At 44.3% G+C, this 20,591-nt stretch overlaps 1 protein-coding gene across 2 annotated transcripts in view; it reads right to left on the bottom strand.

Moving 5' to 3' along the window:
- Nucleotides 1-20,591, bottom strand: part of NEGR1 (neuronal growth regulator 1) — a 233,956-nt gene that overhangs the window by 98,356 nt on the left and 115,009 nt on the right. For both annotated transcript variants that reach the window (XM_064664871.1, XM_064664872.1), the window contains exon 3: nt 13,256-13,381. In XM_064664871.1, coding sequence (XP_064520941.1) covers nt 13,256-13,381 — 126 coding nt within the window. The remainder of the gene's footprint in view (nt 1-13,255; nt 13,382-20,591) is intronic.

Raw genomic sequence — 20,591 nt, 5'->3', positions numbered from 1 at the left:
TTAACATGCACATGACGATGTGTCTGTCACGGGGAGGAGCCCAAGTGAGCACTGGTGGTGGGAAGTAGAAAGATAAGACTGAAATAGGAAAATTAGTGTGGATTGAAGTGAATATTCATAACATGCAGTGAAATAGTTTATGGGACATGAGGAATTGCATAAGGATTTTTAATTGCATGATTTTTTTTTCTCTTCCATGTTCATGGAATAAATGATAAAGAACCCCTTCCCCAAACAAAGCAGGTGTTGCTGTTCCCATGCAGGTGCAGCATGGTCCCATCCTGCTCTGCTTTGGCCAGGCTGAAGCAATTCCCAGGAAAACTGTATTTCCTCTCACTTTGAGCAGTAGAGAGGGATGCAAAGTCCCTCCTGCACAGGGGCATTGGCCCACAGAAAGGAAAGACCTTCCAGCAATTCCACTTTGGTTCAAATGCTGCGAAAATTATATAAAATGCAAAATTCCCTCTTGTGTCAGGTTAAAAATAACTAAAAATGATGCAATTGTAATGCTCTCCAATGCCAGTGCTTCCCTGGATATATGGTAGGCACCAAAACATTGTACAGCATCCCAGAATCACTGAGGTCAGAAAAGCCCTCCCAGACCATTGAGTCCAACCTGTGCCCATTCCCCAACGTGTCATGTGGGAGGCAACTGAGCTGTGGACAGCTTGGGCCCTGAATTTGAGTGGTTGCAGCTGTGAAGTTGTGAAAGAATATAAACAACGAAGATGAGAAGGTGGACAGGGAGGACAGTGCTGTGGAGCAGCTGTGATAGCCAGAGAGCCTGGACTGTTTGCTGAGCGACCCTGAGTTGCAGAAGCTATAGAGCAGCCAGTCTTAAGATGTGTATGTAGTAAGGGCACCGATGGTGGTGAAACACACTGGCTAGGGGAGACTATAAATTGTCCATGTTTATATGAAATAAAGGCTTTTCTGCATGAAATCCCAGTGTGGTGTCCGTCCCGACAACGACAGTGTCACCCAGCCCAGAGCACTGAGTGCCACGTCCAGTTGTTCCTTGGACACCACCAGGGATGGGGACTCCACCGCCTGCCGGGGTAGCCCAGTACACTGAATCTGAGATAAATTTATGATGTATCCCTCGGAGAAAAAGAAACAAAATACATCTCCAACTACTTGGAATTTTATTAAAACTTAATTGTGTTTTGGAGTTGAGGTAAAACCAAATATTCTCTGCTCTAAACTTCTGGTTAAATGTCAACACACCACAGAATGGCCTGATTTGGGAGGGACCTTAAAGATCATCCAGTTCCAATCTCTCCTGCTGTGGGCAGGGACACCTTCCACTAGACCAAGTTTCTCAGAGCTCCATCCAACCTCGCCTTGGACACTTTCAGGGATGGAACAGCCCCAGCTTCTCTGGGCAACCTGTGCCAGGGCCTCACCACCCTCACAGGGAGGAATTCCTCCCCAGTATCCCATCTAACCCTGCCCTCTGGCAGTTTAAAGCCATTCTCCCTTGTTCTGTCACTCCAGGCCCTTGTAAGTAGTCTCTCTCCATCTTTCTTGTAGCTCCTTCATGTCCTGGAAGACCGCAATTAGGTCACCCCGATGCCTTCTGTTCTCCAGGCTGAACAATCCCAATTCTCTCAGCCTTCCCTCACAGCAGAGCTGCTCCATCCCTCTGATCCTCTTGATACCTCCTCTGGACTCGCTCCAACAGCTCCATGTCCCTCCTGTGCTGGGACCCCAGAGCTGGAGGCAGCACTGCAAGTGGGGTCCCACCTGAGCAGGGCAGAGGGGCAGAATCCCCTCCCTCCATCTGCCCGCCAGTTCATTGGTTTAGATTCCTCACAAGCCATTCACCACTTAATAAACCACCATTCCTGTTAGAATGATTCCCAAAAATGCACGAGTCCTTTCCATGACCCTTGTATTTATACAGATTTATGCTGAGCTCTGACTCTCATTTATGCTGCAAATGCTCTTGTATTTTGATAGTGCTGGGTAGATCCGTGATTTTATGCAACTCACACACACATTCCAAAATCTTCAAATTAAGGCATTTTAAACCCTCATGTCCTCCGAAATGTTACATCCAGCTCACATAAGTAAACTCTTAGTAAATACAAGAGATGAACACTCTTAAGGAATACACTGATATCCTGTTTCATTTCCCCCATTCGCCTGCCCTGTGATGCCCCTTCCTCAGCCTGTTCTTAGTTCCAGAGATCTCCCAGGGCTGTGTGGGAGCACGTGGATCATGTGAGAGCACATGCACTGAGCTGTGGGAGGGATCTGTGCATAAGTATATGTATGTGTATTTATGCTGCATCACATGAACATCCAGCTGAGGCAAGGGGATCCATAAGCAGCAGGAGAATAAACTGTGGATGAAGACATTGGGGAAAGAAGATGAGTTTCAGGAGATATCTCAGTTTTCTCACTGTTTTTTCCTGTGATCTATTACAGTCCTGAGTAACCAACCCTTGTTCTGCTCTTCTGCAGCCCACAAGCATTTTATAGACTTATCAAGAGATTGGAAATACTTCTGGCTGCCTTTTCTGGCCATCAAGCCAAAATACTCCTCAGGCTTTGTACCTGGGAAAAGGAAATCTGAAGGTTCATTAGCAGCAGTCCCTCAGCCTGAAGTCGTGTCAGCCAAGAACTTTGATGAAAGATGAGAAAAAAACATTGGTTGAAGTAAAAGTAACATAAACGTGCAGGTGCCCCACATCCAAGGCCATTCCTGATGGGATTTTCAGAAGATCTCTTAACTAGATTATTGATACACATACAGATACCTAAGTAATCACGTCTGGACAGCACAGGTAAGGAAACTAGGTTCTCCAGGAAGGGAAATGCCTGTGAAACTAAGCTTGAATGTCTATTTTCTGCCACTGATGTGTGATCTGACGTCTGATAAATCCTTACACTTTTATTCCTCAGGAGAACATAAGATTATATCCGTGTTTTCTCACCACACCTGTGGTTTCTGGCACAGGTGCAGCACACACACACGCATGGCCATATGGACCCATTCTCACAGCCTTGGATGGAGGAGTTCTGCAAGGGCAGCACTTGCCTCCCTGGTGTTAAACATGAGTCAGTCCAATCAAAAATCTGGTGCAAGTCCAGAGAAGCTCCAAAAATGGCTGAGGACTTCAGCTGAACCAAGGGGGATTTATTTTTATTTTTTCTTTATTCACTAGGATATTATATAACTACAATATAGTCCCAGTTTATGAACTGTAAAACAGGTGGAACAATTTTGTAAGGAGTTAAAAGACAAGAGATGGGAACAGAGAATAACAAAGCTGAAAGTTCCAGGGGCTGGAGGGGGTTCAGAGGCTGGCGTTTGGAGAGCTGTGTGTTCTCCCAGTGTGAGCAATGTAAATCTCAGCCAGTTATCGAGAGCATAGTGTGGAGAAGGTGGAGTTGGTCCTACAAAAGGAGTTATTTCAGTTTTCCCTATTCTCTACAGTTACACCAGATTCTTTCCCTGTACAGAGCCATTGCCAGGCTGCCCTAGAGTCTGAGATCATGGACTTAGTATGGCTTGGAGCAAGTTTAATTCCTTTCTTTGCTGACTTCATGCCAAGGAACACATGGTTGGCTCATACTCCAGAATATGGACTGACCTTTCCTCCTTAGCAGCTGAGAATTAACGTAAAGGAGAACCAGCTCCATTTTAATACCCGATGTTGCTCAGAGAGGTTGTGGACTCCCCATCCCTGGAAGTGTTTAAGGCCAGGTTGGACAGGGCTTGGAGCAACCTGGTGTAGTGGAAGGTGTCCCTGCCCATGGCAGGGGGTGGAACTGGATGGACTTTGAAGTCCCTTCCAACACAAAGCAGTCTGGGATTCTGTGAATTTAAGATCCAGTAAACTAGATGTTACTTTGAAAGAAAAAAGTAACCTCTCTTGAGATAGGTTTGACCTGCATGTCATATATGGATATTGATGTTCCTGTATATCAGACCTCACTCTGATCTTTGTGGATCTGTTCAAAACTCTGTGATGACCACAGAAAATTAAAAAAGACTAAATTAAAACTGTGTAAGGAAGAACTGGGCAATGATCTTTTTAATAAGAAAGCTACGTGATTAAATCTCACTTGAGCTATTTATAATTCATAGGACTTAATGTGGGCATTTGGCTCTTGGGAAGGGGCTAATTATTCCCAATAAAGGCCAGTGCCTACGGTGGCTTTTGGAAGAGCCTTGGTCTGTCAGTCAGATGGAGGCTGAGGGCGCTCTGGGTATGGGGAGCAGGAGGGATGGGGAACAGGAGGAATAGGGAGCAGGAAGGATGGGGAGCAGGTGGGATGGGGCAGGAGGAGTCTCAACAGGGCCACATGGATGTTCGCCCTGGGGTAAAGGACTGTGGTCTCAGGTGGTCTGACAGTTTTATAACATTCCTTCCTCCTCTTCCTATATCTGTACTGATTATCTGTTTGGTTCAAATACATTTGTTGACGGCTCCCATTTGATACAACTCTCCTGTTGGCAGTTTGTTGAAACTGGAAGCATAACTAAAGCTAAATGAATCACTAATGAATTTTTTTTTCCATATTGTTTCGAATCACTCAAAAGCTACACCATGTTTTTTGTAAAATATACATCCAAAAAAGCACTATTAGTATGTTTAAAATATGATTTATTAATAAAAATGCCCAGAAGAAATGATTCTGGGAATTAAAGCAGGAGGAACTGCAGGTATGGTCGGGATGACCACAGTAAACACTTGTGGTACCAAGTAATAGCACAAGAGGCAATGGGCAGAAACTGATGCTCAGGAAATTCCAGCTGAATATGAAGGAGGAGCAGATGCCCCCAGAGGGAAAATAAGAGCATCTTGATGCATTTTAAAGATTATCTGTTACGTTTCTCTAGAAAACTTTGTGCAAGTCCCAGATTTGTCATGCTTGGTTCAAAAGACCAGGATCTCCCAAAAAAACATGAGGGATGTTGTACAAAGGAAGTAAAAAGAGAGTGAAAAGTTGGTTTGGTTCTGAACATTAAAGACTTTGTTTCATTGAAATATCTCCTGAGAGTCATACACTGCTCACTCAAAAGTGCAATATTTCTCACATAAAAATGAACTAATATCTGTGGGAATAAGCTCAGCCTGTATTAAAATTCTCATTCTCATTGCATTTTATGAGTTATTAATGAGTTCATCTACTTTTATTGAAAAGTAAAAAATACTTTCCATTTGTTATAAAATTGTCAAAAAAATAATCATACTTTTTTCTGTGCAATGATTTTGGACAGTTTTAGTTTGTATTTCACCAAACTGTAATTGTGCTCTTGTTTCTCAGTTCCTTCACAAGCCCCCAATTATTTGACCATCTTAAACTGAATATTCTTCTGACAACTGTACTTTAACAAGAATATTCTTTTAAAGATTTTAAGAAGATCTGAGGATTCCTGGGAATACCTTTAATTGTTCCTGCAGGGATGGCCAAACTTCTGGAACAGTCCTGATTAAAATGACATTTTTCTGAGAAGTCTTCCTCAGAAATGCCCTGACCACAGTGCAATGCCACCTCACCCCAGAGTAATGGCTTGTGGTACTAAATGTCACTTAATTGGATCCTAATGCTAAATCTCCCAAGAATGGTACTTACAAGTCTCGTTAAAAAGAAAAGGCCAAAATTCCCATAACCTAAAACCAGAAGGCACCGTCTTTTCTAAGGGAGACCTGTGATTTTGGAAGTCACTTTACTGCTTGTACAAAGGCAAAGGGAAGAAACCCACCCAGCAGTTTATCCTGGGTGCTGTGTTTGCTGTGCTGTCTTTAAACTGTTAATTAATCCCTCATTACTCTGTGCAGAGCTCCACACTGTTCCCCTGGAGCTCTTGGGAAGCTGCCAGCCCTGTGTTTGATATGAGGGAACCATTGATTTACTGACATGCCAAGCCTTTATCAACAGAGAAATGGCCCTCCAGGATCACGAGCCAGGCCATTAAATGCCTATAAAATATTAATCACAAATCTTTAAGTCCCTGAGGGGTTGTAGGATGGCCCTGCTCCTTATTCACGCAATTCCCACGTGCCCATCGCTGGCATGTTCAGCTGCCCCATGCACATCATGTTCCTCACGTAAGGCCTGACAGAACACCCTGAGTGCCCCCTGAGCATGAGTCCCAGGGGATGCATGTTTTAGGTGTTTTCCAGGAACATGCTCATCCACGCCCAGGATGCAACCAAGGAAGCACTTGGGCAGGAGGGAGCGGTGGGACGTGCAGCCACAGCCCAAGCCCTGGTGCTGTGCCTTTGGTGTTAACAGGGCACTGTGCCAAGCCTCCAGGCTGGGAGATTCCCTGACTCCTGGGGGTCCTGTACACCACTGATAGTTGGGAGAAGCAGGAATCCCTGTTCAAGGTAAAAATCCAAAGCTATGGTTTTGTGTAAACCACCCACCACAGAGCAGTAAACCTCAAGCTGCTTCCTCAGAGGGCACAGAAAGAGAAGTTTACAACAAGGCAGGAAAAGGACGGATGTTCCCTATTAAGTCATTCAGTAGCAGGACACAAAGGCTTGGTAAAGCCCCAAGGAATGTGAGCTCTAAATTATCTGATCTTTGTCAGGCATGCCTCAATGCTGGCATTGAGGTTCCTGCTGGAACCCGGGACAGGACAAGTGGGAATGGCTTCCCACTGCCAGAGGACAGGGTTAGATGGGATACTGGGAAGGAATTCTTCCCTTTGAGAGTGGTAAGGCCCTGGCACAGGTTGTGGCAGAGAAGCTGTGGGTGGAATGAGATGGGCTTTATGGCCTCTCCCAACTCAGGCTGGGAGGTCCAGGTTCTCTGAAACCAGCTGGTGCCAATAAGTACAACACGCAGCCAAGAGGCCACGTAGAGGTTTCTCTGGAGACCACATCCCTGTCCTTCCTCCCTCCCAAAGTCGTCCTGGAGAGTGCTGGCAGATCCCAGGGGTGCGTGAGTGGCAGCAGAGCTGACGGCTCTGGACAGGCCTCTCCTGCCTGGCCCCTCTCCCGTGGCACAGGTAAACCCTCCCTGGTCTGGGACAGTCTTAGCCTGTCTCTGCTGATCCTCCCCGCCTTGGTCTGTCACTGAAGGTTCCCTGGCTCTTCTCCAAACACTTTCAGCTCAGTTGCGGGAACAGATGTTTGTGTTCAGGCCGGTAATGCTTCACCTGACCTGGGAGCACTGCACCAGCGCTGGGATGGAGCTGTTCCCTGCAAGATGAGTAATGATGGCACGAGGGAGGCGTAGCTCTGTCAGCGCTCATCAGGTCAAATCACTGAATCATTTCACATTCTGCTGCTCAGGCGCCTAAAAGGAACCAGCTTTGCTTTGGACCTAATGCAGCAATAAATCTCCTCCCGTTAGGAAGGTGACTGCGTGGCATTGTCTTCACTGGGACAGGATCCCACTTCATCCCCCAGCCTGTGAGCCCTTTGTCTCCAGCCCCAAAAGACCATCTCCTGCAAGACGTCACCTCAATGAAGGGAAAGTTCCATAAGAGTAAGCCCCTCACTGCCTTTAGGGCTGTTCCCCAGCAGCTGACAAAGTGACTGGGAACAGCAGCTCCAGGCGCTGCAAACCCAAACCCATGAACAGTAAAAAAGGTGGTTGAAAAAGAATTCTTTGATAGAGGAGAGTTGAAACAAGATAATCTTTAAGGTCCTTTTCAACTTGAACCATTCTAATCACAAAAGCCTGGAGTGACAGGACAAGGAATGGCTTCAAACTGGCAAAGAATAGGTTTAGACTGGATATAAGGAAGAAATTCTTCCCACTGAAAGTGGGGTCCTGGCACAGGTTGCCCAGAGAAGCTGTGGCTGTCCCATCCCTGGAAGTGTCCAAGGCCAGGTTGGATGGGGCTTGGAGGAACCTGGGATAGTGGACAGTGTGCCTGCCCATGGCAGGGGGGGTTGGAAGGAGATGAGCTTTAAGGTTCCCTCTAACCCAAACCATTCCAGGATTCAGTGAACCAGGAGAAAATAATCACTGGTTTTGAGCTATCTGTGACAAAGCTTGAGAAAAGAGGTCGTTCCAGCCAGCAAGATTGCCAGGCTATTTGACACACTGCTAATTGAATTTGGAATTCCAAAGTTGGGAAATGCAGTTCGACAGCAAAATCCTTCATATGACATGGTCGGTGCTGAGAGCAGCTTCACTGTGCACATGCAGCAGCCAAGGGGAGGCTGGAGGAGACCAGCTTCTCACTGATCACAAATGACACAATGCACAATTACACTGGCATGAGGGGAAACTGGTGTGAAATGACTTCACCAGCAATATCTGCTCCATGTTTAGAACTTAGTAAGAAAAAAAGAAACAAGATAGAAACTCATGTTTCTAAAACTTTCACTTTTAAACCTATTTTTAAGTGAGGGATGGAGGATTTTAAAAGATTTCACCATTCGTACACACACAAAGCCCTTGGAATCTGATAATAATCCGTGTCAGTTAAGTATTTTCAGCCTGAAAATCCACGTGTGAAGTACTTGCACTTGAACAAAACACTTCTCATTTCTGTCACGTGTGCACACATCTGAGAGGCAGTGGCTCTGCAGCAGAAGGGCAAGTGGAACAGAATCTTTGACATTGCCTGGCTCAGGTCAAGCTTTGTTTGTTTCTCAGCATTTAGGGAGAGTTTTTAAAAACCCTCTTTGCTTCTCCCTCAGAGAAGGACCTCAGTGTTGTGCAGCGGGATTGAGGAAGGGTCCTGTAGCCCAGGGACTGGCAGCGCCTTTTGTCCGCAATGGAATCAGCTCTGAAGCTCCTTCCCCACCAGCCCAGCCCGGTAATTGCAGAGCTCTGAAGATGAATTGCACTAATACATGGTCAGGCTGTGATGATACATTAATGCAATATATCTCCACAGCTTTAGGGCTGTCCAGGAGCAGCAGGAGGGGCATTAGAGTGCCTTCAGTCCTATCACATCCTGCACACGTGGCAAATGGAAGAGGGAAAGGGAGAGGGAGAGGAGGGAGAGGAGCCATCATATGGACATGTTCAAGTCTAAACTCAGCCTAATTTCTGCTTAGTGAGCACTGCCACTGGTTTCCTCAGTGTTGGTGAAAAATCTGTTATTTTGCACATGCTAAACAGTTCTTACAGGGCTTTTGGTGGTTTGTTGGGTTATACTGGAAATGTTTCTGTGTCATCATTCCCTGGAACCCGGACAGAATGAACAATGGGTGTTCTGGTGCCAGGATCTGCCTTCCACTCAATGTGGGAAGATCTGTGTTTATCCAGCTAAATTCACAGTTTCTGAAAATCTATTCTTCCAAATGCATCCCTGCATCCAGATCATCATCCTGTTTGGGAAAGTAACTGAAAGCTGGACTGGGAACAATGGAGATATAACCGTGAGAAAAGGAGCAAGAGAGCAGGGAAGAACTGGAAAATATGGAACTGGAAGTAACCAGGGATCATAGAATCCTGGACTGATTTGGGTTGGAATGAACCCTACAGCCCACCTTGTTCCTCCCCCTGCCATGGGCAGGGACACCTTCCACTATCCCAGGTTGCTCCAAGCCCCATCCAACCTGGCCTCGGACACTTCCAGGGATGGGGCAGCCACAGCTTCTCTGGGCAACCTGTGCCAGGGCCTCACCACCCTCACAGCTGAGAATTCCTTCCCAATATCCCATCTAAATCTCCCCTCCTTCAGCCTAAAGCTGTTCCCCCTTGTCCTGTCACTGCACCCTCTGAGCATTCCAATCCCTCTGCAGCTGGAGAACCTCCCCTTTGGAAACTTTTGTCAAAATGAAAGTGGAAAAGAATTTTGACATAACAGCACCTGAACTTTGGAAAGCAGAAACATTTTATCAAAAGATTTCTGAATGTCTTTTGCTAGTTTTGCTGCCGACAGAGCTTAGCCAAACCCTCAGTGTAACTCACACACACAGGTTGGACATACAAGTGCTAAAGCTGGAGTTGTGTCAGAACTGAATTCTTTAGCATTCTGGTTTCATTCTTAAACTATCGATGATGCACTTTGCTCTGAAATGTCAGAACAAAATAAGTAATACCTGCAATTTATTCGGGTGACATTTCAACAATACAGATTTCCAGATTACAAACTGCAGCCTGAGCGTTCCGCTGAGTGTGGAGATTTGCTGCATTTACATAATGGGGCTGTGTAATGAATATTTATATAATGAAAGCATTTACATAATGACTGCAAGTTAAACATGCACAATAAAGATTCCAGGCCAATGATTTACAGACTGAGCTTAAAAATCACCTCAAAATGTATTTTATTTTTATTCCTACGAAAGGTTCAATTTATCTCGTGTTCCAAAAAATTGAATCCAACCTCGTGCAAGTCAAGGCTGCGCTGATGTAAATCATGATCATATCCTGGAATTAGTCTACATTGAGTCATTTGTATTCAGAGATTTCAGTTCCTTATCTTTTAGCAGCAGCTTTGACAAACAATTTGAGAATATTCTAAATATGCTTGGTTAATATAATTTAGTGCTGGATTGGAGACGCGACGCTTCCCTGTGAGCCTCATTAGTGCCACTGGGAATTACAGGGGAAAACTGGGAGAAATTAGAAAGTGCAGATGAAGCTGATGTTTAGAGAGAGGTGAGGTGCTGCAGCCAGAATATAAACCATTACAGAGACCTGATGTTTGCAGCTCTCTTGCATTTTCTTTTCTAATAAATCCAGGCTTTGTGTTTGCCAGGCTGATGTTCCCTGGGCTATGAGAGCCATTTGTAACTGTCTGCACCCGGAACATGCACCTGAGCACAGAAGTGTTACTGGAATGGAAGAAGTCTTCTTTATTTGTTGCACTAGCAGAACATGTGCTGGAAATTGTACCTTTGTTTCCATCACATTTTACAAGATTTTTGCGCAAGAAGTTATTTGGATCCTGTGTTCTCCCATTCCAGATCGAGCCGTGTCCATTAATCAAACAGGGGACACCCAAGGCACGTCTCAAGGCACAGAATCTCAGAATCACTGAGGCTGGAAAAGAGCTCCAAGGCCATCAAGTCCAAGGTGTGACCAATCCGCACCTTGTCACCCAGAGCAGAGCACTGAGTGCCAGGTCCCAGTGCTCCCCCTTGTTGCCCACCACTTGGAAAAGGAGGGTCTGTGGGGATGCAGGTCTGTGACATGGCATCTGCAATGAATTTGCCAGACCTCAGCACTGAGGCTTATCAGGGCATCTCTGCCTGGGCTGTCCTGATGTGCTGCGTCAGCCTGGGAACTCTCCCTCCTCTCAGAGACGTCCCTGCCTAGTCTGTGGTACCTTTGCCTCTTTTTTGTCTCCCATGGGCACTATAAACTAAAAGAGGAGAGATTTAGATTAGAGATTGGGAATAATTTCTTGGCTGTGAGGGTGAGGAGGCCCTGGCACAGGTTGCCCAGAGAAGCTGTGGCTGCCCCATCCCTGGAAGTGTCCAAGGCCAGGTTGGACAGGGCTTGGAGCAACGTGGGATAGTGGAAGGTGTCCCTGCCTGTGGCAGGGGGTGGGACTGGATGAGCTTTAAGGTCTCTTTCAACCCAAACCAGTCTGAGATTCTGGGATTCTATTCATATCCACTTCCAAGAAGCGGTGAGAAGGCAGAGTGAAGCAAGAATTTGACACCTAAAGGGAAAACAAAGAGAGGCTATACCTGCCTGCCCTTAGACTTTAAGTGGTGGGAACAGCTCCTGTGGGAATACCTCCTGTGTACCCACACTTTGCTCTGCTAGGCACTTGGCAGGAGCACCCTGAGCACCCCCATTGTCTCTCCCCGTTCCACAAGATCTTCCAAGAGTGTTTGCCTCAAATTCCATTTTCAGTTCTCACTGTGGTAATGGATGAGCACACCTTTCGTCATTCGCAGCCCTTTTGTCAAGATACAGAGCCAGGGGCTCACTGGAAGCCCTTCTGATTACCTGCATTAATTTTCATGGAGTCATTAAGGTTGAAAAACCCTGTAAGCTCATCGAGTCCAACCATCGCCCCAGCACTGCCAAGGCCACCACTCACCCATGTCCCCAGGTACCAGATTTTCATTTTGCCTGAATTCAAGAGGAGACTGCCTATTCCTCAACCTCTCCTGCAGCCTGAGTGCACTAATTCTCCTTTTCTGCTTTATCCCTCTCCAGGAACATTATAAGAGCTCCTTTCTGCAGCCACTCAATGCTTTAAGCTATTACTCTAAAGTATCACCATGGCTTCTAATAAAATTTTATTTGACATTTAGTTAAAATCCATTTTCTGCTACAACTGAATTTTTCCTCGAGTCCCTTGATGGACACTCCAAGCCAAATTCATTGTCATTGTCTTAAAGGTCAAAAGTGACCTTTTTTTTCCAGATCTTGCTTTGTAAAGCAAACTGTTCCTCAGGATTATGAGAGGCTGTGACAGTCCATGAAAGCCTCCTTCCCTGCAATTACACGGATTTTATAAAAGTTGTGGGAGCAAAGAAAGCCTTTCATTGCAAAATCAATCATGACTGTAGAGTCCCTGTAAAAGAACCAGTGCAATGCCAGTCTAGCCAGCTGGGAGCAGGGAGCAGCTCCTCCCAGGAACACCAAATCCATCCTAATTTCCAGAGATAGGGAGTGGGGATCTCTCCACAGACCCTGCTTTGCTCCCAGGGAGCAGCTTTGGTGGCTGTACACCAAGCCAACAGTGGAGAGATGCCTACAACATTAGCCAGAACTTTTCTTTAAATATGTTATGAGGAATCAAAAGTATAAATGGAAATATCAGACAGAAGTGATACCTTTAGTTGCCATTTTGTTTGCAATTTTTCCTAAATATCATTTACTTCATTCATTAAAACCATTCCAATAAGCTGTGCTGCATCAAGGAATAATCATTCAATGGTATAGAATCCTAGAATATCCTGAATTGGAAGGGACCCATGAGGATCACTGAGTCCAGCTTCAGGCTCTGCACAGGACACCCCAAAAATCCTACCCTGCATCTGTAGTTACAGTAAAATAAATGACAGTAAATTAAATCTATTACATGATGTGTTCATATGTTTAACTTTCATTCCCATTTCTAGAGAGTGCTGTGTGTTCCTGATTATGTCCTTGCTTGGATTTCAATTGAAATTGTGTGGTCCATGTCTGCAGCCTGTTAAAACATACTTATTCATATTTAAGAGGCCCTTATGTCTTCATTTGTGTGTTACAGTAGTATCCGAGTTTTCCCTGATCTCACCCAAAATCTGAAGAAGATTCTTTTCTAAAGGTCCCATTAGACAAGCACTTTTTAAGGCAAAAATGCTGCCACTCGTCCCACTTGTGACTCCCCAAAACACTAACCCCGTTGGGGTGGCAGCTCCACACTCACCAGACGGGGAGATGTGCCTCCAGGAGATGGAAGGCTCCGGCTTCCCTGTGGCCAGACACACCAGGGTCACGTTGCTGCCTTCGTTCACAGTGATGTCACTGGAGATGCGGAATATCTTGGGAGACACTGGAATGAAACAAGGAGAAAGGGGTCATGGAAAGCTGCTGACTCAGTACAATCCCAGCAGAGCACAGAGAGCTGGCTGGGAGAGCTGGGATACCTGGATTTGCTGGGAGAGCTGGGATAGCTGGATCACCTTTGGGATAAAATTACAGGCAGGTGTTGAAATGCAACTGTGCAAACCCTCAGTGAGGTGTGAGCACAACTATTTTCATCAGGTTTGCAGAGCTCAGCCTTGGATTCTAAATGCTGCAACTGAGAAAGCAGCACTTCCCTCTGTTTTGTGCAAAGCAGGGGTTGCTCTCGATTTCCCAGGAAAGATGGATGCTCTTGTTGAAAGGCTGTGCTTGCTCGTGACAGTGTGTAAAGAAGAGAAAATGAAATTGTTCTTGTACTTTTAAAAATCAAGATGCCTGTTACATCCTGCCTGTGTGTACTTGGAGAGTTGTATCTTCTCCTGCAGAAGACTAAAATACATTTATTTCTGTTGTCTCATATTGCTTTGAGGCCCCCAGCAGCACCAGGGCTAAGAAAAAAATAAGCTGGATTTTTTTTTCTTTGATTTCATCAGCAGAATTCTTCACTAACCCCATTTTCTGTACTATTTATACACCTGGGCATCAGAGAACAGAGTTCCATGTGGATGGAAAGTGATGTAAAGCATTAAATGGCCTGTCCTTAAGGGAATGCTTTACTTGTAATGTTACAAAGGGAGAAAGGGAACTCGGGGTCCCAGCAATGAAAGCAAGAATTCTGGCTTTCAGTGTGAATTTCTCTAAAGAAAAAACCCTCTCCAGACTTTCCTGAAGCCAAGAAGGTCTGATGCAGGAGAAATGTGCAGGCTTTTGTTTGGGTTTGAGGTTGATCCTCCGGAATTTTACAGTCTTTCTAAGGGAAGATTGGACCCATGACATGGTTGAAGGTGAAGAGTTTTCCAGACTTACAGAGTGCAGATTAAGTGATTTTCTCTTAAGTATGTGCTTTGTTCATTTCCTAATTGACTGGGCTCCTCTTTAATCTTGGTTTTACAGCAAGGAAATGAAATAAAACCTAGTAGTGTCATTACAATGACACTGAGCAGGTCACATCATTCATTCATTCATTTCCAAAATAGAATTAGAAAAGAAATGAATAAGAGATGTACATCAATTAAAATAACATAAATAAGCACAAACATGTAGTCCTGCTGTATAATGTAATTCTGTAAATTACATAAATGACACAATATGATCTGGTACTCGTGGAGAATTGTTGATGTTATTATTATCAATGACTTCCCAGGAAGATTTTCTTTCCCATGATAGAAATTGGCTTCCACAGTATTTCTGGAACCTCACAGTGTGAGACAAATCAGGATTTCTGGTATATCAGTATGCTGCTAATTTTTCTGCTATTTACTGACTGATAGGGATCATTACATTCAGATCACTCAAATCTGTGGAATTTAGTAATTATGACTTAAATATATATGCATGAACACAATGGAATGTTAATATTTATTAAGAATTAAGAAATGTTTATTTTGCATACATATTTCTTCTGATACCTCTAAAGACTCTGATCTATGAGCAGATTTAGCATTTCATATCTGCTCTGCCAAGCCTCGAGTGCAGATTAAACCCATCACAGAGCTCCTCTACATTTCAACAACTACAGCCTTCCACCCATCTCACGTGGCAGCTGAGAAGGTCAGAAAAAAATTAAATATAGCAGCGAATAAACATTTATTCAGTAAATGGATTAACGAGAGGTAGAAGAAATGAGATAATAAACAAGGATGAAAAAGGAATTAAACTCCCAAGTAAATTTTGTGCAGGGGTTCAACATGAAAAGTACTTTGCAGTAATCTGACTTCTCTTTTTAATGTTTTTAAATGAGAACCTTTCCATTTCAGACAAGGTGTGTAACCAAAGGCCTGGGAAGCTACTGTGAGAGGGAAGGCTGAGAGAACTGGGGTCATTCAGCCATGAGAAAAGAAGGTTTAAGAGAGACCTTGTCACAGTATTTCCAGGGTAGCTGAGGAGAACATGGAGACTCCCTTCTTACAGGAGTCATATGGAAAAGGTGAGAGGTAACAAGAACACAAGAGGAAAACATGTCACAGTAGAAACCATCAGTCACAGAATCATTAAGGTGGGAAAAGCCCTCCAGGATCATCACGTCAAATCTTCGACCAAATACCCCCATGCCCACTGAGCCACATAAGCCCCTTCCAACCTGGCCTTGGACACTTCCAGGGATGGGGCAGCCACAGCTCCTCTAACCTGTGCCAAGGTCTCAGCACCTCCCCCAGTAACAACTACAGGGAGCTGAACATAAAGGCAATGTGGGCAGTGTGTCCTCAGTGAAAGGTGGTGGAGACACCACGGTCCTCCTCCCACCACACACTGCCCACCCCTAGGTGCTGTGCACTAAGAACTCGTGACCATCTCCAGATCTCTGAAGAGCTTCTCCAGATCATCTTTGAATACATGATTTTTTCCACGTACACACAGGTTCTGTAATATTTTCTGTGCATCTGCCTTTTCAAATTTCAAAACCAAATCTCATTTAAATATATCTAAATATAGCTGTGAAAATGCAAAATATGTTGTTGGCGGGGCTTTTTTGAGATGTTTATCAGCGATGTGACTCATCAGGTCTCGACCTGGGCTAACAACCTCCAGCAATTCATCCCACAGACAGATGGAGCAGGTCCCTGCTCAGTCCCCATTTGCTCCTGGGTGCGGCAGCGATGGGGGCATGGGACAGACATGCTGGTACAAGAAGTGGTTCCTCTGAAGTGGCCAAGGTAGTCAGGGCCAGTGGTACAGCCCTAAAAGTCTTCTCACCCCGTGGCAATGGACAGCCTGTCCACAGCACACAGGAAAGCTGCCTTTCCCAGGGCGAGATCATCACCTGCATCTCTGACCCACCCTGCTGTAATGACACATCAGGGACCTTCATGGCCTGAGCCCTCTGCTGTAAAGACTGAAAAAATCAGATGAAGCATTGATTTCTCTCTGCAGACACAATAATGCATAATTTTGCTTTCCTAATATGCAGATTGATTTCATTAACTTGTGGAATATCTCAAAATCACTGACATGACACAGGAAATAGAATCTTATTCTTCTTTTTATGGCTTGGACATAATAATTAGTTTTTATGACAAATACATAGAAAAATTAGAATGTGCTTATGAGGGTTATTAAAAGCAGGTTTGAACTCCATTTGCCACTAATTGAGAATCTCTATGACTCCTCAGTTTGCAATCACCACATCCCCTGGTCTCTGGGAAACCTTCCTGTTACAAATAAGCCTGTTTTCCTGAAATTTTCATGAATTTTAGTGCTGCACTTGCATGAAGATTTCTTGTAAGAAACCCCTAAATTCCAGTTCTTTCCTTCTCCTATTCTTCACATTTTAGTCAGGACAATGAAGCAACTTGTGGCTGAATAACTAGACACAGCAAGAACACTCAAATCATAGAATTATGGAATCATTAAGGTTGGAAAAGACCTCTAAGATCATCAACTCCAACCATCAATATGGGAGGGGGGGAAGAGAAAAACAGGACAGTTAATCAAAGGAAAGATTTAAAGAAAAAACTCAACCCAAACCAGGTTGAAATGTGGTTATTAGGAATAGTGACTATACCTGAATCATTTGGGAATGAGAAGAGGGTGAAGCATTGACAGCTACAGAGTCTGCAAGGGGCCACAGGACCATCTGCAGAGCTCATCAAGAACCATCTCCAAGCCCCACCGAGGTGTGAACACTGCCAAACACAGCACCCGAGGTGTGTTCATCCCCCAAAACAGATGTCACTTATTTCCAGGAGATTTCACTGGCTGCTGTCCCACACAGCAGTGAGAGCTGCTAATCCAGTCCCCCACTAATGAGCCAGGGAGGTGTGGGCAGCTCCACCACCTGCTCCTGACCCCAGCCCAGCTGCAAATCCAGTCCTAGTCTTGCTTCCGTGTGGTTTGGGAGAAGATACCATCCAGCCAGTGCTTTATGTAGAGCATGCCAAATCTTGCTGACCCCAAACTAAAAATGGCAGGATTGCAGAGCCCCCTTGAAGCCTGGACTCCGCAGGAATTGCCATCAGTGCAGAGGTTGGTGAACCAAAGTCACAGTGCAGAAAGCAAATTCATAAGTTGTCATAAATCAGCTGCTTTGAATGCTCCCAGGAATAAGGAACTGTTTGAAAACAGTCTTAATTCTGTTAAGGTTGAAAAATTATTTATATAATAGCATCATATAATCATGGAATAGCTTGTGTTGGAATGGATACTAATGCCCATCCAGTCCCACCCCCTGCCATGGGCAGGGACACCTTCCACTAGACCAGGTTGCTCCAAGCCCCATCCAACCTGGCCTTGGACACTCCCAGGGATGGGGCAGCCACAGTTTCTCTGGGCAACCTGTGCCAGGGCCTCACCACCCTCACCCAACAAAATCATTTGTGTAGTTGAACATATCACACTACTGATCATAAAAAAGATAACTGTGCTTTTTAGAGCAGTAAAATAATTTATCAATTTTTTATTTAAAAAACGCTTCATTTTTATACTTTTCATAGTATTTTTTCGTTTCGTAATCAGATGCACTGAATATTTACTGAGTTGTAAAATACCCTCAAATCACACATGATTTTTAGCGTATAGTTAATACAGATTTTAAATCAGGGGAGCAAATAAAATAAAGCAGAACCACCAGCCTGTGCAAATGGGGCACAAATCTTCATTTACGTGACAATCAGTCTCCAACTGGGAAAACCAAGAATCTTTTGTATTTTGCATTTTCCTGATTAGTTCCTTGGCACAGTTTGATTGAGGAGCATTGCCTAAAGGTCCCACCCCCTCCTTATTAAACATACTTTGTCAGCTTTGGCAAAGTGGGGCTGAAAAAATAAATTATGGGTGGGCTGGGAAGATAAATGGTTGGGCCTTGAGTCTTCATTTATTTCCAATTCCTGTCAACACTAAAGCCTGACAAAAACCTCATAAAAGAAGCACTCACATAAGGTTTTGATTAATCTCTTCCTCTTCCCTGTTTTATATGAGTAGCAGTATAACCATAATCCGTATAAATTAAAGTAATATCATTTATGTTTTCAGTAGAACTTTATTTTCACCTGTTATCTGTGATCAGGGATCAGTTTATTTTAGACCAACTTGAATATTAAATTCTAGAAAAAAGACCCACATTGCCACAGGAATGTGATAATGCAGAATTGGAATTAAAAATTGAATTAAAAATGTGTAAGCAAGTATTTTACCTGTTGGAACTATTGAATTTGTATCACCATTGTCCTAAAGTCACAGGAGAGGAAGGTTTCCTGCAAGTGGACACTGGCTGGAAAAAGGTCCACGCACCTGGAATCCCTTCTGAAAGATTTTTCCTAAGTCATTTGCCATTCCTAAATCAATCCTAAATCATTCTAACCTTCCTAAATCATTATCATTCCTAAATCTTCCTTAATCAATCTTCCTAAATCTTCTTAAATCACTGTCATTCCTGAATCCATGCTAAATTCTGAAGGACATCAAAACCAACCTAAAGTGAGCCTTGAATATGGGAATTGAATAAAAAGTTTCTTTATACTTGAGACAATCAGAATCCCTGAGAATGACTTTCCACTTAAGGGAAAAAGATGGAAAGCCTTAAAAAACAATATTGCTTGATTTTTAGTTCAGTGAGGTTGTTCTGATTTGTAGCTCCATCTTTGCAAATCAATTAACAGACATGGCAATTTTATTTTCTACATTTCTTCTGCCTTCCAAAGCATCAGGGAGCTGCTGAGAACAAACCCACCACGAGACTAAGAATTCAGCTTTGCTATTCCTGTGCTTCCTCAGTGATAAATTGAGTACAGTAATGAAAAAATGCAGGAGTGATGAAAGTGCTGCAGAGAGAGCAAGGGCTCGTCCTTCCCCTTCTCCCTGCATTTACCAAGTGAACAGTAGGAGGCACAGAAAACAAGGAGAATCTATGGCATCAGAAACTGAGCAGTGATTGCGTGCAGAGAGTCTGTTGCTGCCTGACAAAATATCTGGGGGTAAGAGATGCAGATCTTTGGAATTTCTTGGGGAAAGGCAAATGTCCTCCTAAAGAATTTTGAGCATCCCAGGGAATACTGAGCAGCAGCCTTCGCTTGGAGCCTCCTCCTGCCCTGAGGAACAGGAGCTGGTAGGTACGTGAAGCTTTGGGCTCCATCCTCCTCCCTCCCAACATAACTTTGGGCTTTAGGTCAGCCACAAAACCCCATCCTGCTCTTGGACCTGAGGGATGAGCCTTGTTTGGGTTGGGGGAGATGAGCAGAGGTACCAACTCCATCCCCCAGTGCTACAGGAGCAGCAGCTCCCTCCTCATTCCTCTTCTCCCAAGGACTGGTGGAATGGCACAGCCCATGCAAGGCTGATTTTGGCTGACTACATTTTCCAGTAACACGACTACATTTGTGCTTTTTAACCCCATTTTCAGCTGTACTCAGCATGCTTGGGATAAGTCAGTGCTTTTTGTGTTAACTGTCTAATTATTCTTTTTAACATTTTAAAGCACCACTGAATTTGGTTAAAATGAAAAACAAACACGCTTTTTCAAGGCCAGGTTGGACAGGGCTTGGAGCAACCTGGTCTAGTAGAAGGTGTCCCTGCCCATGGCAGAGAGTGGAACTGGATAGGCTTTAAGGTCCCTTCCAACCCAAACCATTCTGGGATTCTGTGAAAACACATAATTTACAGAAAAGCCCCTTCCTGATTCCTGATAATAATAGCACTGTAATGGGATGATGGGATGTAGTGTCTTTTTGGTATGAAAAACTGAAGTAAGAGGAAATGAGAAGAAAATGTTTCTATAAACCATAAATTCCTCAAAGCCATCATGTCCCCTAAATCCAGGTCCAGGTGTGCCCCCATGCAGGTGGGAATGGGACACTTCCCAGCTTCAGAGAGAATTCCTCATCCAGAATAGAGATTATCAGGATATGGATAGAAAAAGAATGACTCTATTTGGAAATTATTCCTGTGCAATTGGGGGTGAGATCTGTGGGCTCTCAGACATTCCATGAGCCACTTTCAGTGAGCAGAGCTCTGCAATCAACCTGCTGCTAATGGTTTAATCATGGAAATGGAGACAAAAAGTTATAATGGGTAAAAATACTAAAGAAGAGCAATAACCTGCTGGCTAAACCCAAAGCTGTCCCAGCTGGGCTCTGATTGCTGGCTGA

The sequence above is a fragment of the Pseudopipra pipra genome, chromosome 9, assembly GCF_036250125.1.
Source record: "Pseudopipra pipra isolate bDixPip1 chromosome 9, bDixPip1.hap1, whole genome shotgun sequence".
In the NCBI taxonomy this organism is placed as follows: Eukaryota; Metazoa; Chordata; class Aves; order Passeriformes; family Pipridae; genus Pseudopipra; species Pseudopipra pipra.
This window is presented reverse-complemented; position numbering and strand designations above follow the sequence as displayed.